Source organism: Fusarium poae, chromosome 1 (genome assembly GCF_019609905.1).
Source record: "Fusarium poae strain DAOMC 252244 chromosome 1, whole genome shotgun sequence".
NCBI lineage: Eukaryota > Fungi > Ascomycota > Sordariomycetes > Hypocreales > Nectriaceae > Fusarium > Fusarium poae.
This window is the reverse complement of record NC_058399.1, coordinates 3,545,278-3,569,728: the sequence shown is the minus strand read 5'-3', so window position 1 is coordinate 3,569,728 and position 24,451 is coordinate 3,545,278. Positions and strand designations below refer to the sequence as shown.

Below are 24,451 nucleotides of genomic sequence, written 5' to 3'. Positions count from 1 at the left end.
ACTATCATTATCAACACAGCCATCATCGACGTTTTGACGATCTTGGAATACGATGTTGTTATGCTCTCTCCTCAGGGTATCAGAAAAATTAGCCGCTGGAAGCATAAGAAACGAAATTAGTAGACCACTTTATGCTCTTTAGACTATAGGTAGCTCTTAGACTATTTATTTTCATAACCTAAGACTTAGGAAGTCATTTTTTCTGCCACCCACTAGTCTGACTGTTGAATCTCATGGAATTGAGACAGCCCGCAACTTCCCCCCAAAGTACAAGAATAAAACGATACCGCGGCCCCTGTATTTAGAACAATACTAGCTTATGGATCGATTGTTTCGGGTTTTGATAGGTAGTTGATGAAGCGCACGACGCTAAAGATACCGAATCTCTCTATCACCAAGCAGTCCGCAAACTGCCATACTGTCAAATGTGGACCGTTCTGAAAAGACTGAAGTCTGAACTTCAGACATAAGCCAGGCGTGCAGGCCGGCATTGTATAGAACCCGTAACTGCTCATACAAAGCAGTAGGGAGGTTGGCCACGGTCAGTTATTGGATGTTGGAGTAAAGTCATTCTGAAACTGAGGACTGATTTATGGAGGACGTTGTCAGAATAGGCTGTGCTGGGAAAAGTCCGAGTGTGATAGAAGGCTTCAAAGGCATTGTGTAGAAGGGTTCGGCCGCCAGCTTAGGGGCGAGTTCGGATCAAGAATCTTGACTATTCATCAGTATCAAGGCTGTAGAAACCTTTTGCCACTTGCCTAAGAGATAAAACAGCTTAGTTTTTTTATGCCAATAGGCCTGCTTTTAGACTATTTTTTAGGCTATTTATGTTCTATCTCCAAGCTTAAGTACTTAGATTTGAAGTCCTCTGCCATACACTAGCGATCCTATTCGTACTATGTATTTCGATGGTGATTTATTGTTACTTGGAGGTTGATACTTAAGCTTCCTATTGGCCATATGACGCCAACCCCGGTATAACAATGACCCCTCCAGATGGATTTCTATTGGAGGGGTTCAACGTTTAGGTTAGGTAGGTAGTCTAGAGAGCCTGGTTGATTGACTGTATCTGCCACACCGTCATACCCCGTCAAACTCAACTGTCGCAAGCTGCCCATCATGTCGGAACATCTCGCCGTGATAAGCTCAAAGAGCCAGTTCGACTCGCTTCTCAAATCTTCGCGCATCGTCGTCGCTGATTGTGAGTTTCTTTCCTCCTGGACAAGGCCAATACCCCGCCATCCTGCTTGCTTCCTCAGCATGTCCTACCACTGCGACCTACCTCTGGCCTTTGGAATGACGGCTCTTGAACTGCATTTTGCGAATAGTGTTGAAAGCTAACATGCCTCACCTCTAGTCTATGCCGACTGGTGTGCTCCTTGCACGCAGATTGCTCCCCTCTACGAGAGCCTCGCCCTCACACTATCACGCCCAAACGTGGTTACCTTTGCCAAGATCAACAGCGACGAGCAGACCGAGCTCGCCCAGGAATACACTGTCACATCTCTGCCTACATTTCTCGTCTTCCGCGATGGAAAGGAAATTGACAAGGTCCAGGGCGCTGACCCTAACAAGCTAAAGGGCATCGTTCAGAAACTTGTAACCGAGGTTGACTCCCTTGGCGAGAGCTCTGGCTCAGGCAGTGGCACCGGAGCCAACTGGAAGGGTGCTGAAGCTCCCCGAGGCTACAGCGACATCACCGACCAAATAGAGCTTCGAGATCTCGAGGTTCTCAACGCCGATGAGGCTGCTGGTGGTGTCCGAGTCCTTTTCGAAGGCTCCAAGCCAAGTGGTCTTGGTAGCGGCAAGGGAACATCCAAGGACTATGTTCAAAGCGGAGCCGACGATCAGCTACTCCTCTACGTCCCCTTCCAATCCATCGTCAAGCTTCACACTCTCCAGGTAAGCTTGTGAGCTTTTTCGTATTGTATACGCTCTGACTAATACATGTGTTGCAGCTCACCTCTCTCCCTCCCAAGGACGACGAAGATGTGATGCGGCCCGGCAACATTCATCTGTACATCAACCGCACTCACAACCTCGACTTTAGCGAAGCCGACGACACCGAGCCCACACAGGCAATCGAGATCGGTCCCGAGGACTGGAACGCGGACGGAACAGTCAACCTGAGCCTGCGATACGTCAAATTCCAAAAGACATCGAGTCTTGTCATCTACGTCCAGCAGGGTGAGGGCGATGGAGAGACCGTACGTCTTGACAGAGTAAGACTTATTGGCGAGGCTGGAGCCAAGCGCGAGATGGGCAAGCTCCAGAAGGTTGGAGAGGATGAGTAAAGAGAACTATCGATAGAATTGGACGTCATGCCTTGCAACCAGAACCTCTGCGCACATGGAATGCGCTTTGGTTGTGAATGCATGCAGATCATCGAAACGGGCAACAGGAGTTTAGGAACAAAAGGCTAACCATGTCATCATCGTAACTTGGGTTAGATAATAGACCAGTCACATTAACCCATAACTGCACTACTTCCAATCCTACGCGTATGACGAATGCCGTAAGCGTCCAGAGACGTTTCAAACAAGCACCAAGCAGACAAGAGTCGCATGCATATACATGTCACGAGGTGAAGATTTTGGTATGTCCTGCCTCCCAACCACGACTCCAGTGTGATAGAACACCGAAGCCAAACGATGGTAGGGCGGGCCTGCAATTTTGATTAATCTGGGGCATAACTGACGCTGCGATTGCATCCACGGGGACAAGGATTCGAGCAACACGGGTGTAAAATTTTCATGTTATGCCAGCCGCACGAAGAAGAAAAGAGAAAAGAAAAAGCGAAGCTTCAACATCGCGTTCGAGATTTTATGGCAGTCGTTGCGGATCATGGTCCGTGCGTTTTCTGGTTCCAACGGCTGAAAAAGCCTCCGGGTTCCGAGATCATAGATCAGTAAGCAGTCTAGGGTACGTTGCTCTGGAATGCTCAACGACTTTTCATCAATAACTACTAAAGTAATTCCGTTATCCAGTATATGAAACTGTCAACAAATAAGAAGCTTCATTCCTGATTATCACAGTTGTTCTGAAAAGCGACGTTGTTGGCGGGTACTGAAGTATATAACAGACAGTTGAGCAAGTCATAAGATTACAAAATACTTAGAACAAAAACTTATTTAACTAAAAGACAAACAATTCAGACACTTCATGCCATCCATTTCTCGTATCCCAAGCTGACGTCTGGGTTTTTGTCATCCTCTAGCCGGTTTACAAGGTTATTCCATTTGGCCAATGCTGGAAACACGAGAAATCCATGTAGCGATCGGAATCGAGCCTCCTATTTCTCCAGTAGCGCCTCTAAATCGTCACAATCAGCTGCAAACATTGCAATTACCCCCGGGACCCTATTGACTTACATAGAAGAGTAGGGGCCTCGAGCGGCAATTCAACTAGCCGTAAGCTGGTTGCGATTTAGTGATAAGGCTATTACAGATTGAGACTTAAATGACCCGGGTTTGTCTGGCCAGTCTAAATTCTACGTGTTTAGATGGTGATTATTTGGCTAATTCTTGAACTACCGACCTCATGGTTATGTATAGAGTTTATCTGAATGCTATAGGCCGGGTAAGTTCCTTCTCGTAACATTATCGGAGTGAGTATCCATCCTATCAGACACAGACTGTAGGGTCCAGGAAGTCTCATGCCATGAAGAAGGTCGTGCTGTTAAGGGGTTATCAGACAAGTCAACACCAATATTAGGCCACGATCGAAAATGGTGAGAATGGATGCGTAGACTAGTCTCTAGTGCTTCGATTTAATCACTCACCCTTAGTCTTCGAGTCTTCAACAAGCCCCTGTCGGCCCACTGCCCTCGAACAAAACAAAGCAGATAGATGACATGAGCATGAGGGTCAAGATGGAGACCTAGAACTAAATAACTGACTAGTTTCTTTCCAGTTATTTAGAGTACTAACTGTCACCTGGACCTTTTCCGTGTCCAGTTTCCCAGTCCCTATGCGGAGAAACTGCGTAGCAGGCCATGCTTTATAATATCAGCAGCCTCTAAATGGCGATAAAATCGTCTTTACTGTATCGAACGCTTGTCGATATACAACCACAGGATACTGTGACTGAATAAGGTCTGCAATCTCCTCGGTCCCTGTATTCTATGGTAGTAGAGAATAACCGGCCACTGCGAAATGTGAAGGAGTTCAAAGAGCCAAGGCTCTCGCCAGGGAGAAAAGGGAAATACACAAACAGGGTTGATTATGTAGTAGCCTGGGCAGCCAAAGAGTCACATGGATAAATGATTTACTCTTATTTGCAGTGTGTTGTTCTTCATTTCCTCACAAACAGGTGACCTTCATGTCACTCACTCATGTTAATCAATTCGCCAGGTGTATGTTTCCGTGAAATTCCTCCGAATTTGAACTCGGAACTGGTCAGGCTTCTTGGGCGAAAGTTACTACAGGGTTCCATAGTGACACGTCCTGGTTAGATGCAACGTGATCATCCTCCGTCGCTTTTCAAGCTTAGGCATGTACGAATCTCCAACGCCCTTCATTCACCATTTCCGCCTTACGGCTGATTGGATTGGGTTGAATTCCTTCGACAAAGGTAGGGCAGCTAGTAAGTCGTCGTAAGATGGTATCGCTTTACCAGTCGCAGGGTTTCCTCCCGGTCTTGTCGCGCGCGGGTTTGCTCATACACTAATGCCTGATTCGTAATGCTGTCCCTGATCGTCTTTGCAGCCTGCAAGTGCTGTAGGGGAAGAAGACATGGCGGATATTATCATGCAGATCTTACGATATGACCGGAAAGTTTCTCTTTTCCCACACAGTTATGACTATAGAGACAGCGGCTGCTCCAGGGGCGGAAAGATGTGCCTGTTTCTGATCCAATAGGGGCTGCACGTTAACGAGTTCTGCGCCTCAACCAGTAACAGAAAATCCAAAGACCCTCTCGAATAAGGGCATCAATACTTATTTGTTTACAAACAAGAAACAGGCTGGTTGGTATGTCACATGCATACTCTATCATAAAGGTAACCGACGGAAAGCGATGAGGCATGGCAATCAGTCACTGTCACCTCATTACTTTAATCTAAAGACAGATCCATGCATTTTGCCCAAATTCCAGCAATTTTATGCGTAACCCAAGTTTTAATGAAAATTACTGCTGTCTGCCTATTGCATAGTACCTGATACCTGTCTCCGCTACCCGCTGCTAGTCTTTCTCTCCAACCCCTGACAGTTAACGGAACACCGGCCTCAGGGTGTCAGAAGAATTGGCCGCTAGAAGCATAAGGGATAAGATTACTAGGTCATTTTATGGTACTTAGACCAGGCCTCTTAGACTACTTATTTTTGTAACCTAAGACTTAGGAGGTTATTGTTTCTGCTACGTCACACAAGCGGTCGATTGGAATAACTCGCGTGTTGTGTTGGCTTTGAACGTTGGCGTTGATGACTTCCTTGTTTTTGTTATTGTGTTATAAGAGAGGGAGAATTTTTTGCTATCTGTTTAGAGCTTATATTCTTATATAAGGTTTAGACTTATATTGAGCCCTGTGGCGTTACTACTCTTACTACTGTTGACACTGTTGCATTATCGTTGAATTTCCGAGCTTGCGGCTTCATTTGCTGCAAGTTACACATTTTGATTGTTTCTGCTACCCACTAGACCGGCTGACAAGCTACTCTCCCCTCACGTCTATCCATCATTGCCCTGCGTACATGCCTACCCTCCAAGATGAGTGGGTAGTCCGAGATGGAAGCTACCTTATCATCTAGGAAGTATTTGCCCTTTACCTACGGCAAGTGCGGAAATCGAGGGAACAAACACTGCAAACTCTGACCACGTCGCTGAACCCCCTGTCTTATCAACACCACACCATATCATCTTGCCTCTAAAAAGAATGGGCTATAGGGAGACCCGTAGCACCTCGAGAGATAAAGTGGTTTCCTTTGTGCACCCCAACACCCCCAAATCCACTAATAATAAGTACATGTTCGCCGGTACGGGACGATCATCCGCGATTCGAGCGCGAGAGAAGCTAGTGGAGGAGCATCATGGGAATGTTTGAGAACACAAGACCTGTGGATAAAGGTGTCCTGAACGTTAACTGCGGCGTGTTGAGTATCTCATCCCCCACCGTTGAAGTCCCGGCAATAAGGCAGGCAAAGCAGGGCGTATGCTTGCGCCATGTTCCACCACTCGGCAGACGGCTTGATCAGGGAAGGGCAACTTGTCGATATCCTCCTGTCCCCGTTGAACCAGGATCGAAGCATCGTTACTTCAGTCGCCTAGTGGGGATAACAAAGGTCTTCGCAGCATTGTTAAGCAACCGACACTGGTGTGGCTGCATGTCGCCTCTTGCCCCGCGAGTTTAACTCGTCTCATAATGGCTAAAAGGGTTTCCCGCAGCGTTAGGTCTCTCGTGCTAGTAGAATTAGAGATGTGACACATTCAAGACGATTTGCAATCACTAGTGTTTACTCCTCCTCGGGGTATCAGAAGAATTGGCCGCTGGAAGCATAAGAGATGAAATTAGTAGGCCACTTTATGCTCTTTAGACTATAGCTCTTAGACTATTTATTTTTATAACCTAAGACTTAGGAGGTTATATTTTCTGCTACCCACTATGATCAAGAATGTCATAGAAAATCATATGCTCGTGCTTGAACGTTATAATAGTAGGCTTTGGACCCTCTCCGGCAGGAACGAGCATATGGATGGATGCAAACCAAGACATTGTCTTGCCAGCTGGAGACTTACCCCTTCTCATCCTTGCCCAAGTGGATTGACATATGGTTAACGCACAGGGATCCTTCACATAACCCTTAGCGGTAGAGCACGAGAAAGAATATGAGTCCGTTTTTGAACAAGCTTGCGAGATCCCACAATTGCGAGTTCCTTCCATGGTCTACGAGGGATCAAACGCAATAAAGTCAAGTCTTGTGGCAGTTGAACAGTTGTGTATGAGGGCTGCAGCTCAACGTTTACCCCTACCAGAGGCACAGTAACGGAACTGCCTCACGTACCACGTGTCATTTCCTTTACAAGGGATTCCGCTGCTACCCCTCAGAGTCTGAGAACTTTGGACATGAGTGGGCTTGGAGGGACCTGTATCAGGAGATCAGGAGCAGACGGAGTGAAGGTCAACTGTGACCCCACTAGGTAATCATGAACAAAGGCGATCAGAGCAATGATTATAAAATATGTTTAGTCAACAACAAGAAATACGAGACGAGAGATGCCAAGACATACTTCACCAACACATCGATGGGGCGAGCGTATCAGAGATATCGAGCGTCCTGGAGATCGGGATCCAACCATGACGGTAGTTTCCAGCGCCACAACATTCATGAGCATGGCATCGGGGTACTGGAAAAGTTGGCCCCTATAAGCATAAGAGATAAAATTAGTAGACTAATTTATGCTACTTAGACTATACTTCTTGGGCTATTTATTTCTGTACCTTAAAGCCTAAAGGTTAACTCTGTAGGTAGTAGAAAAAATGACCTCCTAAGTCTTAGGTTACAAAAATAAGTAGTCTAAGAGCTACAGTCTAAGGAGCATAAAGTGACCTACTAATTTCGTCTCTTATGCTTCCAGCGGCCAATTTTTCTAATACCCTGAGGCCACTGGCATAGAACCGACTTAAAACACTGACCATATCGAAAAGTGCTAAGAAAGAATTGAACGCACAAATACGAAAATACCGCCCGAATATTCTAGGAAACAGAAACAGATAGATTGCCACTTTCACGTGCAGTGAACTGTCAACTTTCATGGTCCCATGTGTATATGTCGGAACAATCAATGAGGGTCGGGATGTGGGTGCAATCCCGTCAGTCCTCTCGGCCGATTCGGGCTATATACAGGCGGCTCTAACCTCGTCTGGGCCAAGGATGCGAGCTGCGCGCCTGAGCCTGTGAGACTTGACAATGACTTACGTTTGGGAATTTAGGATTATGTCCAGAGCCGAAGCTAACGGGGGTACAGTTACTAGGGGAAGGCTAGGAGTGTGGGTTCGGTTAGGTCACTGGCAGGTTCCGAAATGAAAAGAAAAAGCTTGGTATCCGGTAGTGTTGGTAGGTGGCGCACGGCATTTTGTACAAATGCACATGAAAGGAACGTGGATGGCGTTTTCGAGAAGACGCTGTACCTATCATGGAAGTTTCAAGAGGGTGCAGCACAGACACACAGTTGTCTCGTCGGTAGATGATTGATGGCTAGGGCCGAATGCAACTGTCCATCCTATTTGGGATCCGTGAGTGGCGACTATTGGTCACGCTACGAACACACTAGCTGGTGTCATGGAATCATTAATGAATTGCCAATAAAAGTTAAGACTTGTTGGCGTTGACACGCACTGAACTACGGCGTGCGTGCGCGCTGTAAACTACTAAGGTACCTACCTCCTACCTACTACCTACTATTACATAGTACTACCTTAGTAGGTAGACTAGCCTCATTACTAATGTGCGTCGGGCTGTCTGTCTACACGGATTACTGTAAATGATTGAGACAGAGTGCCCCCGAGTCTTGAACTCTTGGTGAGGCTACTGCTAGCACTTGTATTAAGTTTAGTGGGATCAAGACAACTAGGCCTCAAGGGTATATATTAACCCTGATTAGTTGGGGATCAGTCGATCATCTTGAACTCGGATTGCACTGCACCCATGAACGTTGAAAAGTAAAAAAAAAAAACTCCGTGGGGAACTAGGTAGTAATTCAAGGGGTCGTCGAACTTGAGCTGAACTTGACTTAACTGAAGACACATACCATGATCCTTGCTCATAATCTCAAATCCAATTGGTTATACAGACGTCGGAGGCTGGCCGTCCAAAGTGGATTTAAGCTCATCAAAACCTGCAGTAGTAAGCTTGGTATGTCGCACAACTGGACTCGATGTCTGTCTTTTGAAAATGCACATGCAAATGCAAGTGCACATGCAGAAACCGAAATCAGGATATCTTTGACTATGGGAGTTCGCCTAAAACGCCACCATCTTTGAGTGTTACGTACAGTCATCATCCAAGCCAGGTTATGTTGCTGTAAAAGAAGAATCAAAAGAAGAAAACTGAACCCTGGAAAACTGATGTCATAAATGGTGGCTTAAGCCTGGTTAAAAATATCGGTTAGCATTAGAATCAAGAAAGAAATACCAACGTGGTCCGACGTTATTCGGGGCGTCGTCCGGTGAGGTCATCACCAAAAGTCGCTTCTCACTCAAACTGGGAACCTTGGTCGCAGCTGCTGAAGATTGCCTGCCCCTGTGGATCCCCCGTGTGTCAAACCGTTCCGACTTTTAGCTAATTCCCATATTTTTAAACTCTCCTGCAGTGGAATTGGAATTGGGAACGGGCGCTGGACGACATAGTACCCAGCTACTGTGCCGTTAGTCTACCGATGAGGCTGTCAACTTTGACACCCAACTTTCTACCGCTCACACCAGGAACAAGCAATGAAATCCAGCGGATTCGAGACCACAAAGCATGCCAATTTGACTTCCGAACCTACCCGGAACAAGCCTAGATCAAACCCAACATGCAGGGAACTCCACTATCCAATCAGATGGAACTGACCCCGAGACTTGTAAACGGCTTCTATCTGCCGGGGGAGGGAGTTGAAGACTAAAAGAAACACACGAGGCGTACTTGACAAGCTAAGTTCCCGTTCGCCATGCACATCAAAGAAACGGTCCGGCATGCCGATGCCGATATCGATATCGATATCCTTACACGGATGAGCTACCTACAGCTACAGTTACTTACTGTCACACTTACAGCCATCGACTCTTGGCTGCTCAAGCTCAAGCTCAAGCTATTTCCTTACGCACGGGTTATCCGTAAATCATATTCGCATCACTACCGCCGTTACGGTACGCTACCTGTTACAGTCGCTAGGTGATCTACCCGGTTAACCCCTGCAACTCTCCTGCCCTGGGTTCGGGTTCGATCCCAAATCTATCACTGCACCAAAATTCTATCCCAATTCGCTTCATGGTACAACATCATGTCCTCCAGTCTGCCAGTCCTGGCTCCCCGGCTCCCGGGTTGTCCACCACCGGTGGATGACAGGACATACACAAAAGAGCACTCTGAGGATGAGTGGGAGTCCATGCGCGAAATCATCAAAAAGCTTTACATCAAAGACAACAGGAAGCTCAACGAGACCATGGCCATCCTGCAGGCAAGATATGGTTTTGCAGCAACGTGAGTGGCATAGCTAATCCTCCCTTCCCCAGAAATGACCCGAGGGGTTGGAAAGAAAAGCTAATTCGTGGTTCAAAGAGAACAGATGTTTAAGAAGCGTCTAAAGAAATGGAACTTGAGAAAACGTACCTATCGAAAAGGTACATCTAATAATTCTGCAGCGCCCACTCCTGTAGCAGAAGCCGGGATGGGCACGCATGCAAAGATGGACACAGAAACAAGAGCCGAGACAGAGGACACTGAGACGACCTTTGAACACTCTGGCACAAGTACTGTCGATGACCAGGACTCCTCTTCATCTTCAACATCACCAGAAGAGATACAAGATCAAGAAGACACGAGCACGGCCATGACCCTGGTACGGCCTTCAAATACAGGGCCCTACGCCAATCTCGAGCAAGTCCTCGGCAGCGTCTTCAACTGGAGTCAGTCCAAGCTAGAATTCCTCCCCAACATATCAGATCCCATGTCCGCCTACCTGGCAAACCCAAACTCACCCCCTATTCAGGACAGCCGCACAATGTACCGGATTTTCGAGCTTGTTTTCGACCTCTGGTACCACGGTAAGGGAGACCTTGCGGGGATGGCTGCACGACGAGGGTTCTACGTACTAGAGTTCGTTCTAAGCGAGGACCACCCCGACCTAATCTGGCACGTACTAGATACGATCTTCGATATGGTGGACAGGGGGCATCTCCAACTCATGGGCCTGTTTGTGGAACATGCGACAGTACTTGCAAAACGACAGCTTCCCGCCCAACATCCTCTCCTTCTCATCCTCCAACAACTACGGAATGTCGATTACCACTCGGACGAGGGGCGGAGTTACCTGTGCCACTTACTACGCCAAGCCTGGCTACGAAACGTCGATCTTTTGGGGCAACACATCGAAACCTCAGATTCACATCGGCTTTGGCTTTACGAACAACTAATATGGGATGGAAGGACACGGCTGCGGAAAGGAAGCGAGCTAGGCAGGCGACAGGAAGCCATGTACCAAGCCCTGGAGAGAATGTCTAAAGCGCAGACCCAGACGTCAAAGGCAGTCGATGCGGACTGGTTAAGAGTCGAGGCATTGCGACTAGAATTCACACAAATGGATGTCGGCGACAAAGTCAAAGCTGAAGAGCTTGCTGTCAACCTACTCGACCTCACCAGAACCGATTCAGGACCCAGGTCCAACGACCGATTTCACGCCTACGCATGCAAAATGCTGGCTCGAGTCCAGGAAACGAAGAAAGATTGGGCCATGGCTGAACAAAACCTAAAACATGCCATCTCTAAGAGAGAGTTAGCGCATGGCGGCGACAACAACTTGCGCGTCATCCGTGACATGTGGGTGCTAGCAGCACATTATCAGAAAGCTGGACGAGTAGCGGATGCCAGTAACATCACGGCTGATGCGTTGTCAAGAGCCCAGAGGTTTTTGGAGCAAGGGATGGAATGAAGCATCTGTCATACAAACAAGCCACCGGGGAATTCCATGCGAACGCATATACGGACGGATTTGGGGAAAGAATACGACTTGTTGGTTGGCTGGATATAGTATGACACGGATATAAACCGGAAACAAATCATGTCTTGGGCTGAACCTTTTTGCATCACCAAGGACTTTTTTCTTTATTTCTCTTCTTCTTCTTCTTCTTGTTCATTTTTCTCTCTTTTATCAAAATTACCAAAGGGGAAAGCATAGCGAGGCTGGGGCTATATATGTATCTGCCGTCTTCCTTTGAGAAGATAATATTGGTTGGAGTTCTAGTTTGAGATACCCAACGTTTAGACATGGAAACAAGTTACTTGATTGGATCGCCACACTTTTGTCTAGCACCGCCACAATGACGTTGACACTTCCGCTCTGTGATTGGGACAGTTTGAAGAGGACCTTGATTCACAAGCACCGCCTCTGTCTCTCTACTCGTATCTCCAAGTATTACAAGCATACCTATTACCTACCAACCTACAACTTGACATCTCCATCTTGACGAAAATCGTACAACGTTCGTTCGCTACAAGCCCCTCCTCTGGTTCCTTACCGCTGCAACCTATTCCCCATCGAACTAAGCCATCATGACTTCTGGAGCTCCCCCCAACTACTGTAAGTTCCCATCATGACCCCACTACATGTGAATGTGACAGCTAATCAAGATTTGCTCAGATGCTATCCTTGAAGTGAATGAGAATGCCAGTACGCAACAGATTCGAGATGCTTACAAGCGGTATGACTCTAGTAACCAAGACTGGTGATATCACTAACACATGTCTCCAGCGCCGCTTTAAAGACGCATCCTGACCGAGTCGCTGGCGATTCGCCAGAGCGAGCCGAGCGAACTCGCAAGTTCCAGCTCGTCAACGATGCCTACTTCACCCTCTCCGAGCCCACACGCCGTCGTGAGTACGACGCCCAGCGCAAGCTCTTCAACACTGGCACCACCCCCACAGATCCCTTTGATGATATCCCCGAGACAGAAACTGAGGGCGGGGCTGGACCACGCCAGAGCCCATACTCATGGGCATGGAACTTCTTCACCAACCAAGCTACAGGAGGTCAAGCTCCTCAGGACCGTGGCCAGACCGAGAATGCGCAGTTCGGCGATGTGTTTGAGGAGATGATGCGCGAAGAAGGCATGGCCGAGGGCGGGGATAACCACCCCACCGGCAGATTCTGGAGCATGCTGGGTGGTGCTAGTGGTGGTGCCCTAGGCTTTATCGTTGCCAACGTGCCAGGTCTCGTTGCGGGCGCCGTGGCAGGAAACAGGTTGGGAGCTGTACGTGACGCCAAGGGGAAGAGCGTGTACTCTGTGTTCCAGGAACTTCCTCAGGACGACAAATCAAGACTGCTTAGCCAGTTGGCTGCCAAGGTGTTTAGCCACGCTGTCGGTATTTGAAGGCGAAAGGACGAGGTATAGGTTAGGTCAAATTTCTTGGGCGTTCTCGGAGTTGGTTTGATTATGAGATTGAGCGGGACGAAATGAGTGAAGGACATACCTAGGTAGATTTTCAGGAATACACTTGTCGCAGTCGAACATAAGGAACATGCGCTGTTGATATGTGGTGATTGGGACTTGAACACACTGCCATTGCGCAATTACAATGATACATCCTCACTAGCACTCACATCTACGTATAACAATATGACTAGTGCAACATAGATGTTAATTTGAAGAATGAAATGACAGACTTGTAGATCAGCCAGCCAGCACCTTTCCCATACCCGCTAGGGCATCAGCAGAGCTGGCCGCTTGGGGTATAAGATACGAAACAGCAAGGCAGTTTATGCTACCTAGACCAGGCGTTTAGGTTATTTGTTTACGTACCGACCCGGAAATCGACTTTCTGTTATACTGGCTGAAATCGAGAATAGTTTGATTTGCTGAGTTACTGGCTTTGATGGTGCCTCTAGACTTACGTGCTGGGTATATAAAACATCACAACTGTTGAAGTCTTCTTGATGCTGCGATGAGTTAAATTAGAATTGGACCTTGGGAGGCGACTTATGGACTATTCAATTTTTAACTTGAATTTTTGTAGGTTATTGTAGCAACGAATGCACCATGATATTTCAACACCATCAATTCATAGCCTTCGAAGCGGCTGATTACCCTATAAACACAAACCACTTCTAGTCCAATGCATCATCATGCGCCTCAAGTGCTCCGTAGTAAAGTTCTTGGCAAGCTTGTTAACACTGATGAGGATGGTAGAGTGCCATGAAGAAATTTCACATACATTTTTGTATGACCCAAACCAAAATATCGATATTTGTTTCCGGCATTCATGGTCCTGCGGTCCGGCGGACAGGCAAGACATTCTCAGTCTTGTAACCGACATCGTAGCTTCTTTTCGGACCAGTGGAATTACCCTAGTTATCCAGCGTCTACATAACCTATCTTCGGGGAGGAGGCTGGAATCCAGGAGGTGGAGGACCACCCGGGTTGAAACCGGGAGGAGGGAACTGAGCGCCCCCGGGGAAGCCAGCAGGAGGAGGGAAATTTCCAGGGAAACCAGGGGGAGGAGCTTGAAAATGGTTAGAAACTTTGTGGGTGAATCGGGATGTAGTAAACTTACCACCACGACCACCAGGACCTGGGAAACCAGGAGCACCTCCAGGGAAGCCGGGGAAGCCAGGGGGGGGAGCGCCACCAACACCAGCAGCAGGACCCTAATGAATGTTAGCATTGATGGTAGATTCTCAAGAGAATAGCGGGTACATACAGCCAGAGAAGGGGGGGCAGCTCCTCGACCAGCAGGTCGGGCAACACCTGGACCAGCAGCCAGAGCAGAGGAGATACCGCCAGGCGCACTCTTTCCAAGTCGGGCACTGGGGTCAGCGGGAGGAGGTGACTCAACGGAGAGGGAGATGATGTGAGCGCCTCGAACGATTGTGAGACCAAGGGTTCGCTTCTCCTCAGACTCAACGAGGGAAGCTGAGCCACTTGCGCCAGGGGCAGCGGGCTTATTCTGCTTGCGCTTGACGCGTCGGAACTCTTCGGTATCGGCAAGGACGAGGTTCATGTGCTAGGTTCCAGTTAGCTTGGGTGTTGATGGTGATGATAGAGGAAGATGTTGTACCTTATCGAAAGCAAGCATCTGACCGGTCATTGCTCGTCCGTCGTTCAGGGTGACTCGCATGCGCCAGTTGATCTGTTCCATCCAAGTCAGCCTTGTCACTCCATCAAAGAGACATGATATTGACGTCGCATGCGCGTTGGGAGTATACGTACGTAACCGGCCTAGAAGGAGGAAAGCGATTAGCTATGAACAACAAGCAGTTTTCAAGACGCGTGAGAATTGAGGGATAACCATACCATCTTTCCTTGTTTGTTCGACATTTTGACGGTGTTTGTGAGAACTTGCTGATGCAGTTGCTCAATGTTTCAAAAATTGGTGTTGTATCGCGGTGAGTTTGCGCGCGATCGCAACAACCTTCAATGCCTGGAGCTCTGAAGGTGAGTTATGATGTCCAAAATTTGCGGAGCCTGATGCGGAAGGCTGAAAGGTACACCGACAATGTACCCATTCTGCACTAGTCTATGTATGGAATAGTCCGGCCCCATCCGACCCCACCTCGCTAAAGGGCAGAGAAACCCTCAAATATTTTACCACTCACAAAATCTCAAATCTACTCTTGCAACCTTTGCGATCCCCCGACAACTCCAATCACCAGGTCGACTAATAACAGCAGCCATGGCTACCGAGAAGGCAAACAACCCCATGCGGGAGCTGAAGATTCAGAAGCTCGTTCTGAACATCTCCGTCGGAGAGTCTGGTGACAGACTTACTCGTGCTGCCAAGGTCCTCGAGCAACTTTCCGGTCAAACCCCCGTTTACAGTGAGTTTTGCCCAATTTTCCAACATGATGATGCAATTCCATCTGACTGAATATTCCTTCCAAGGCAAGGCCCGTTACACTGTCCGAACTTTCGGTATCCGACGTAACGAAAAGATTGCTGTTCACGTCACTGTCCGAGGCCCCAAGGTAAGCACCAAAATATTTCAATCCTCGGAAATACACTCCAAAATCATTTCAATCCTTGGAAATACACTCCAAATCATTTCAATCCTTGGAAATTCAGGCTAACAAATTCCAAGGCTGAGGAGATTCTCGAGCGTGGCCTCAAGGTCAAGGAGTACGAGCTCCGCAAGCGCAACTTCTCCGAGACTGGCAACTTCGGCTTCGGTATCAGCGAGCACATCGATCTCGGCATCAAGTATGATCCCTCAATTGGTATCTATGGCATGGGTGAGTGATGCTCGATTATTATTTATGACTTTTACTCTAATTTGCCTATTAGACTTTTACTGCTGCATGACCCGACCTGGTGAGCGCGTCACCCGCCGCCGCCGAACCAAGTCCAAGATCGGTGCCTCTCACCGCATCAAGCGCGAGGAGACCGTCAAGTGGTTCAAGTCTCGCTTCGATGGTATTGTCCGATAAACGGTTGAAAAGGAAAATGGTTATTTGAATTTACGGACTGGTCACGGCGAACATTAGGGGAAAAACCACATGGGGCTTGTATTTTCTGTTGCCATTGCTGCATCAGCTTGACTCTTTCAGTCGAGCCACGGCCTGAGAGACCGACCGGCACTCTGCCGGCTTTCCGATATTCACTCACTCTGAATGTGACATCTGCCATCAATCGTCAGATCATTGGTACTTTGTCTACTTGGCCTCTCGTCTGTTTACGTCTACGTGAGACGATATAAACATCCCCTTTGGGACTTTGATGCATCACTCTTTGAATGTCTGATGTTGCTCAATTGAGTAACATCAGCTCGAGCTCGTCCCATCAATGCGTGAAGGCGTGAACGTTGTAATATGTTGAACAGTTGTAGCTGCCCTTTTGTGATATCACTTCTACAAGCAAGCCTGAGCAAGTCTATCTGTATATTTCGACTGATTAAACTCTTACCAAGCGTCTGGCGGCAGACTCCTTGAACCATTACATTCTCTATGGCGTGAGAAACTTGCTCTATGAGCCCTACCTTTTGTGAAAAAGGTGCTGCGAGGGGAAGGAAAAAGTTATCATTAGGCTTTGGAAGCCAAAACCATCAAATTCTTTATGATGTCGGACTGACAATATAAATACTGTCATGCGCTTGTGATAGTTTCATAAGTGATCTAAAAGTCATCTAAATCGAGGTTCGCGCCACGTGTGGACATTCCGTCTTGGGAGTATCGTAGCCTCGCTGTCACAGTATTTAATCCTATTACAGAATAAAGAGAAAGCGATGGCTTCTTTTGAAGCTTCTGCACTCTTTGAGTTGATCGCACGTCTCATTGAATTGTAAAAATCAGTCAATTATGCATAATCCAGATCAAATACGACCAATCTCTTTGGAGCACCATTTCACCTCGTATGATACTGGACAAGGCCATCGGTTTCCTGCAGTGCTGTTTTACACTATGGACACTCCAAATCAAGAGGAGCTACACCATCGTCGTGAAAAAAGAGGTCAATCAAGCATACAATGGACCAATTGCACCAGTGGAGATGCACCCCAGATTAACGGTATCTGATATCTCGGGGACACGGGAGTCCGTCATCGGATAGGAGTTTACGATGGCAAGGCTATCAGGACAAAATATTGATATAGTTAGGTGGGATAAATCTGAGCCGGGAAATCCGCGGCTCAAGGCTGAAGAGGAAAAAGGCTCTCGATCTTGAGTCACGGAAGCTTGCTATTGATCAATTGATGGGCGTAACAAGGCCGCCTTTGTTAGCTTGGCCTTGGTCGCAATTTGTGCAGTGTCTTTCCAGCGTTGATTGCTGTGCTGTGAGCTTGTTCTCTCGCTCCGGAGCCGGTCACCAGGTCAGCATGAAACCCCACCACGAAAATGAGAAGCTCTTGGGGCCAAGTCTGTTCTGGCATTGGCCCGCAGCTCCATTAGAATCTGTAACCGCATATCTCAGGCATAAACTAATGACACGTACCCGGGTAATACCGATCGTTTCGGCGGTACGGGAGGTCAATGAGATGTATGTAAGAAGTCGGCTAGTGACACGAAAGAGGGTATTTGGTTTCCGGGGATTAAGGATCGGATCGATTGATAGGCACGAGATACACCTGCAGTAACCCTCATACTATAAACTCTTGAGATTATCCCCGATCTAACAATTTATCAACGATGTCAGCTCGGTGGGTGAAATGGAGCTCCGAAATAAAGGCGGCAAGAGACTAAGAAATTGTTAAGGCTACATCGGAATATCCAGGCAAAAACGCGCATCGAGATTTGATTGGTCACTCGGAGCACTTGACCCCACTTCATTCCTCAGAACAGACTCTGCTCTCCATCACCACCCTCCTCAAAAATCTCCATTTGCTCTCCTGTAAAGGCAGCACCGCACCCCAATCTCCCCTCCTCCCAATTGCACCCGGCTGCAATTGCTCTCCTTTCATCTCCAAAACCTCCCGTATACCTCTAATATGTTCCGGAACGCCCTTCGACAGTCGACGCGCGCCGTCGGCGCTGTCTCTGCCGCTGGCAGGGTCGCTGCTGTAAGTTAAAACGTGCTCTTCCGAGCCCCGAATCGACAATCCCATCGACCAGCGCTCCCCAGCATCATGCATCCATCGACAATTTACCCCACGAGCTCAATTGATTAGTTGGATTGCCTTTTCAACTGGATTACGAGCTTTTTTGAGCTATTTGGGGCCGCTGTCGCTGTCGACCTGTCGAGGACTTTTTCGGGCTTCGGCTAACCTGTTTTTCACCACCAGCTCCGAAATGCCGCACCCGCCTCCATCAACGCCGCTCGATTCTACGCCTCCGACGCCAAGGCTTCTCCCACCGAGGTCTCTTCCATCCTCGAGCAGCGAATTCGTGGTGTCCAGGAGGAGTCCAACCTCGCTGAGACTGGCCGTGTCCTTTCCGTCGGGTATGTGGATCTACGCTGGGAGCAACCGGAGCAAGGCGAAGCTGGTGCACGATGACCTCGATCAACACCACACCGTCGAACTATCCGGATGCCCTGGACGAATTCAATTGGAACCCTATCAGTACTGACTGCGAATTTACAGTGATGGTATCGCCCGTGTTCACGGTATGGCCAACGTCCAGGCTGAGGAGCTTGTCGAGTACGTACTGAGCAAAATCTGGAGTGACTCCGCCATGCGTCCCATAGCTAACAAATATCAGGTTCGCCTCCGGTGTCAAGGGAATGTGCATGAACCTCGAGGCCGGCCAGGTCGGTGTTGTGTTGTTCGGTTCCGATCGTCTTGTCAAGGAGGGTGAGACCGTCAAGCGTACCGGTGAGATTGTAAGTCTTTCATGCAATATCAACCCTAAACAATAGCCCAAATTAACAACTACCCAAGGTTGATATTCCTGTCGGTCCCGAGATGCTCGGCCGTGTCGTCGACGCTCTCGGTAACCCCATTGACGGCAAGGGTCCCATCAACACCAAGGAGCGACGCCGTGCTCAGCTCAAGGCTCCCGGTATTCTGCCCCGAAAGTCAGTCAACGAGCCCGTTCAGACTGGTCTCAAGTCCGTCGATGCCATGGTTCCCATCGGCCGTGGTCAGCGTGAGTTGATCATTGGTGATCGTCAGACTGGTAAGACTGCCGTTGGTCTCGACACCATCCTTAACCAGAAGCGATGGAACGATGGCAACGACGAGAAGAAGAAGCTCTACTGTATCTACGTCGCCGTCGGTCAGAAGCGATCCACTGTCGCTCAGTTCGTCAAGACCCTCGAGGAGAACGACGCCATGAAGTACTCCATTGTCGTCGCTGCCACTGCCTCTGAGGCTGCTCCTCTCCAGTACCTTGCTCCTTTCACTGGTGCCACTATCGGTAAGTATCGCTATCTCGCATCTCTCTGTTCCCATGTAACTAACATTCAATTCGAGGCGAGTACTTCCGCGACACTGGAAAGCACTCTCTTGTCATCTTCGACGATCTTTCCAAGCAGGCTGTCGCTTACCGACAAATGTCTCTGCTTCTCCGCCGTCCCCCTGGACGTGAAGCTTACCCCGGTGACGTTTTCTACCTCCACTCTCGTCTCCTTGAGCGTGCTGCCAAGATGAACGACAAGCTCGGTGGTGGCTCCATGACCGGTGAGTACCGATCGATTCAATCCAACGTCAATAAGTAGCTAACCCTGAATGAGCCCTGCCGGTAATTGAGACACAAGGCGGTGACGTTTCTGCTTACATTCCTACCAACGTTATTTCCATCACTGATGGTCAGATCTTCTTGGAGGCTGAGCTGTTCTACAAGGGTATCCGACCCGCCATCAACGTCGGTCTTTCCGTCTCTCGTGTCGGTTCTGCTGCCCAGCTTAAGGCCATGAAGCAGGTTGCTGGTTCCCTGAAGCTTTTCTTGGCCCAGTACCGTGAGGTTGCTGCTTTCGCCCAGTTCGGTTCCGATTTGGATGCTGCTACCAAGCAGACCCTCAACCGTGGTGAGCGTGTAAGTTGAAACAAGCTTTACAAATATTGGAAATTCAAGATACTGACTATTTTACAGCTTACCGAGCTCCTCAAGCAGAAGCAGTACAGCCCCATGGCTGTCACTGAGATGGTTCCTCTCATCTTCGCTGGTGTTAACGGTTTCCTCGACAACGTCCCCGTTAACAAGATTCTTCAGTGGGAGTCCGACTTCCTTGCCCACCTCAAGACCAACGAGACCGAGCTCCTTGCCACCATTGACAAGGAAGGCGCCCTCTCCAAGGATACTGAGGCCAAGCTCAAGGACGTTGTCCAGTCCTTCGTCAAGAGCTTCCTCGGTTAAATGTAATCAAAAGCAACTTGTGCGGAGAATAGCGGGGGCCTTTGGGGATGTCGCTGTCTATATCGAATATCTATTGTCGTTTTTCTCTCTTGAGGCGGAGGGAACATGTCGAGGGGTCGCGCCTGGATGGAGCGACGGGAGTGAGTTGAGGGAGATTCGCCCGTCGTATTGCCACTTGTAAAATAGAGCACAAAACTCAATGAATGCCCTCGATTCCTTTTGTTCTTGAACTACCTAATGAATATTGCCATTTCCCAATGTGTCTTGTGATTGTGACGTAACCAATAATCGTTTAGGTATTCTCTCTTGTCAAGCACTATCTAGGATTGCCTCCACTATAGCTTGCTTGATATGAACTTTTATAAAAGACTCATAAGTCTATCATAAGTTTATCATAAGGCTTAGGACTATAAGTTTGACCATAATGCTTAGTGTTTAGGGTAAATTTATTCATCTTAGGATGGGTGTGTCACTCACTATTCATAGCCAGCTTTTAGTACTTGCACTGATCCAGCATAAGATTCTGCCTTACTAACATCGTAGGATATCATCTGTAGCTCTCATCGTCTAAAACATTGGTCGACTGACCTCGTCGTAACCCGATGTAATTTCGTCGTGGCCGTCGTCAAGTTATGTTGGAGAAGCCGTGTTGGTATGTTATCCTGAGATGCAATTCAAGAACAGCGTTTATCCCAATTGATGCTGTCCCAATAACGTCGAGAACTACATGGCAAGCTTGTGAAGCAGGCTAAAGGACGGCACACATAAGTCTACCTAAGCTTAAGATATATAACCTAAAAAACCTAAAAACAGGCCTAAGATAGCATAATGAATTGTCCTCCGGGAGAATGCATATCTGCAGCCACCCCATGTCGAGAATGACGCACTTGGTTTCTTGATTGTCTTCACTTCTCTTAATATAGATACCACTACTATGTTGTGAGATGTCGTCCCAATGCATCCGCAAGAAAAAGGCCTTCAAAAACAGAAGAGCCCTTTGGGTCAGTGATGACGGATATGCTGAATACCATGCGCGTGTTAATCTTCTTGCATCCACGTACCCACGTACGTGGATGACAAAGGTTTTTTACTTATTTCCCAGTGACATTGAAATTCAAGAACAATATAAGGCTATGCACCTCCGTTGCTCTGGCGGGGTGTCAGAGGGGACATTTAGTGAACATCAAGAATAGCGGAGAATCAGCCATGTTTGCAATGCAAGAAGCAATGGTGTCAACCAAGAAGCTGGGTGGCCTGAACAAGCTACTCTCTTTTAAGGCTATAGTAACGATGTCGTCTAAAGCTTTAGGGCATAAGAAATAACATAAGAGTCTGGTCTAAGTGACATAAGTTGGCCTACTGGTCTCGTCTCTTATTTGTCCCATACTCTGAGGAAGAGGCTGAGAGGTTAGCAGGTAAACGACCGAAGTTTATCTCATAGTCAATCTGGTAGGTAGCAGAAAAAACGACCTCCTAAGTCTTAGGTTATAAAAATAAGCAGCCTAAGCGCTATAGTCTAAAAAGCATAAAGTGACCCACTAATTTCATCTCTTAGGCTTCCAGCGACCTTTTTTTTCCTGACAGTGGCCAATGGTGGAATGAGGTACAAGCTACCTAGGATATATAGCAGAATTAATGTAAAATTCAGGTCATGGAGCCTTCCTTTAGTTGGTTCAGTACCATATGTTCAAGAGAAAGAAGTGCAATTACCTTGTATGCATCGATAAATCTTAATGCTGCTGTCTTTGTCATGTTTCCAATGCCGATTAGACGGATACACCGCATGTTGTCTTGGACAGATTGATTGCGTCTCTTCCTTTTCCGACCCATCATTTCTCTTGCTTCTTCCTCTACCTTTGCTAGGACCGTATGTGAACCTTTTTGTTCGAACACTGCCAATGCGAGTTGGATCTTAGTGCGAAATTCATATTCTGGATCAATTGAAGGTTTGAGGGACTTCAATTCGGAGGCTCGTTTCTTCTTCTGGTTTTGGTCAAGATTGTTCACGTATGACCTTCCTTACTTTGTCTCGAATCGCCGTCCATTGTCCGTCAGAATTCGAATTTCGGGCGCCTGTGACAAACTCTTTATACCAGGCCGAGGAGTTTCGAAGATGCGTCTTTATATGTTTTCCCAACGTCTGGATGACACAGAGCCCATCTCTCTTGTCGGTGAGCTGGAACAAATTGAGCTCGTCCTAGCATTGTTGAGATCAAACGACACTTGACGGAACGAAGTAAAGAGGGCACATCATCGATGGACCGTCGGGGTGGCCCGGGTACTAGCTTAGAGGGCTGCAGAAAAGTTGACCTCAAGCTTTAGGAGGCAGGAAATAAATAACCTAAAGGCGGGTCTACTGGCATAAGAAAACTAAATTATTTTATCTCTTAGACAAGTTGTGCAAGTTTTCTACAGCCTCAAGGGTGTGCACATAGGGCCTCGGCCTTGATCGATGAACTCGCCCCTGAGCTGGCAGATAGTGTGCCTAACCCTTCTACGCATTCCGTTGCCCGTTTCATACGGCGATGAGTATTCTACCACTTGAGCAGTAGGCTAGCTTGTATATAAGTCCAGTATGCAGTTTCAAGGGTTTGTGGCAGGGCTGCTGGGTAGGAGTACACCCCTGATCCCCATTTGCTGACCCCTTTCAACAACCATCGAGTCATATTACCCAACTCCCCCATGAACTACAACCCAATAAGAATAACCACAATCGTCACCGGAATGGCAACGGCCCAGTACAGCCATTGAGAGTAAGGCATGTCTCTCACGTCAGTCGTGTTCATACCGAAAATACTCGAAAAAGCGCTCATAGGAAGGAAAATGATAGTGATAAGGGTAAAGGCATAAATAAATAGCCCGCTCCTATCGATCACGGGTAAAGTCATAAGTAATAGCACGCCCAAGATCAATAGAAAAGTCACTGAAGCGTCGAAACTCGAACTCACGCTGCTCAATGAGATGTGAACACTCCCGCAGAGACCGCTTACATCATCACATTTGTCAATCATATCCTTCAATAAATCCTTGCGCATAAGAGAGATGATCTCTAGACAAATAGTTCACAAACGGGAAAGTCATTAGCTTATTGCATAATGTGTTTATGCACTATCCATGTATAACAACAATAATGCTTAACGAGGTATCTCTCTATTTTAAGCCACATCCCCTCTTCGCAATGAATCACTGCAGCCTGAGGTCTTGAGGGTACTCGAGCGTTTCTTTTCTTCTCCTCTCTTGCTTTTTCTTTCCTTCTATAATCTATCACCTCTCTCTGACATGGGAGATTCTGGAGCTGCTATGCATAGGTGGCAATGTCACCAATGACTCAACGAGGACGAATTAGAAGATTCACTGATTTGGATGAAGATATCTATCTAGTGGGCAGCAAAAGAGCTGGCCGCCTAAGTCTTAGGGTATAAAAATAAATAGTCTAAGAACTCTAGTCTAAGGAGCATAATGTGTCCTACTAATTTCGTCTCTTATGCTTCCATCGGCCATTGTTCCGATACACTTAAAGGTATGGATCTTGATACTGAGGATGGATTTTGGTAGACTTTAACAAGAATCTCGAGGCCAGTATAGATATGGAGATTAGTCCTGCTCAATCTGAGGATAAAGCCGATAGTGGCCCTCTCCCTGACAGTGACATGGAAGATTCTGGAGTTGTCATGGGTGGCGATGTCACCGGTAAGGACGAATTAAGACATCACCCTGATTTGGGTGAGATGGGTAGATTTTGGTAGACTTTGACAAAAATCATGGATTCCAACGGCTATTTTCAATATTCCATTTCGATGTTCATTATACCAATAACCATAACTATAACTGTCAGTACCACCTCAAGTAGCTAATCTCTTGAAATAAAGGGAAGTTAAACTGTGCAAAGTCATTTATTTGGTTGGCTTGGTCGCTCTAAGAGGGCTACCCTTCCTATTGTAGGTAGTCTAAGCTGTAAAAACTCTCGTGTACCTAATGTAGCCCCTTCCAACCCTTGTGCATCACATCATGAGTCTTTTCAAATTCTGGTCTACCTCAT

General features: G+C 47.6%; 7 protein-coding genes across 7 annotated transcripts; 6 read left to right on the top strand and 1 right to left on the bottom strand.

The window, feature by feature from the left end:
- Positions 1-1,119: 1,119 nt before the first annotated feature.
- Positions 1,120-2,294, top strand: FPOAC1_001170 (uncharacterized protein; the record flags this gene model as incomplete). Its single annotated transcript, XM_044845776.1, has 3 exons — positions 1,120-1,201; positions 1,358-1,910; positions 2,051-2,294. The coding sequence occupies 3 exons, from the start codon at positions 1,120-1,122 to the stop codon at positions 2,292-2,294; spliced, it is 879 nt and encodes a 292-aa protein (XP_044711692.1).
- A 7,684-nt stretch (positions 2,295-9,978) lies between these two features.
- Positions 9,979-11,625, top strand: FPOAC1_001169 (uncharacterized protein; the record flags this gene model as incomplete). The annotated part of the gene is made up of 2 exons (XM_044845775.1): positions 9,979-10,178; positions 10,257-11,625. 2 exons carry the CDS (start codon positions 9,979-9,981, stop codon positions 11,623-11,625), a joined length of 1,569 nt encoding a protein of 522 aa, XP_044711691.1.
- A 620-nt stretch (positions 11,626-12,245) lies between these two features.
- Positions 12,246-13,063, top strand: FPOAC1_001168 (uncharacterized protein; the record flags this gene model as incomplete). Its single annotated transcript, XM_044845774.1, has 3 exons — positions 12,246-12,273; positions 12,334-12,394; positions 12,445-13,063. The coding sequence occupies 3 exons, from the start codon at positions 12,246-12,248 to the stop codon at positions 13,061-13,063; spliced, it is 708 nt and encodes a 235-aa protein (XP_044711690.1).
- A 998-nt stretch (positions 13,064-14,061) lies between these two features.
- Positions 14,062-15,007, bottom strand: FPOAC1_001167 (uncharacterized protein; the record flags this gene model as incomplete). The annotated part of the gene is made up of 6 exons (XM_044845773.1): positions 14,062-14,192; positions 14,244-14,337; positions 14,391-14,693; positions 14,748-14,819; positions 14,900-14,908; positions 14,984-15,007. The coding sequence occupies 6 exons, from the start codon at positions 15,005-15,007 to the stop codon at positions 14,062-14,064; spliced, it is 633 nt and encodes a 210-aa protein (XP_044711689.1).
- Positions 15,008-15,106: 99 nt separating this feature from the next.
- On the top strand, positions 15,107-16,113 carry RPL11 (60S ribosomal protein L11; the record flags this gene model as incomplete). Its single annotated transcript, XM_044845772.1, has 5 exons — positions 15,107-15,124; positions 15,222-15,507; positions 15,572-15,654; positions 15,768-15,918; positions 15,971-16,113. The coding sequence occupies 5 exons, from the start codon at positions 15,107-15,109 to the stop codon at positions 16,111-16,113; spliced, it is 681 nt and encodes a 226-aa protein (XP_044711688.1).
- Positions 16,114-18,104: 1,991 nt separating this feature from the next.
- On the top strand, positions 18,105-20,412 carry ATP1 (Alpha subunit of the F1 sector of mitochondrial F1F0 ATP synthase; the record flags this gene model as incomplete). The annotated part of the gene is made up of 8 exons (XM_044845771.1): positions 18,105-18,176; positions 18,399-18,556; positions 18,699-18,755; positions 18,817-18,937; positions 18,996-19,473; positions 19,530-19,736; positions 19,790-20,091; positions 20,149-20,412. 8 exons carry the CDS (start codon positions 18,105-18,107, stop codon positions 20,410-20,412), a joined length of 1,659 nt encoding a protein of 552 aa, XP_044711687.1.
- Positions 20,413-23,871: 3,459 nt separating this feature from the next.
- Positions 23,872-24,158, top strand: FPOAC1_001164 (uncharacterized protein; the record flags this gene model as incomplete). Its single annotated transcript, XM_044845770.1, has 2 exons — positions 23,872-23,932; positions 23,968-24,158. 2 exons carry the CDS (start codon positions 23,872-23,874, stop codon positions 24,156-24,158), a joined length of 252 nt encoding a protein of 83 aa, XP_044711686.1.
- Positions 24,159-24,451: the final 293 nt, after the last annotated feature.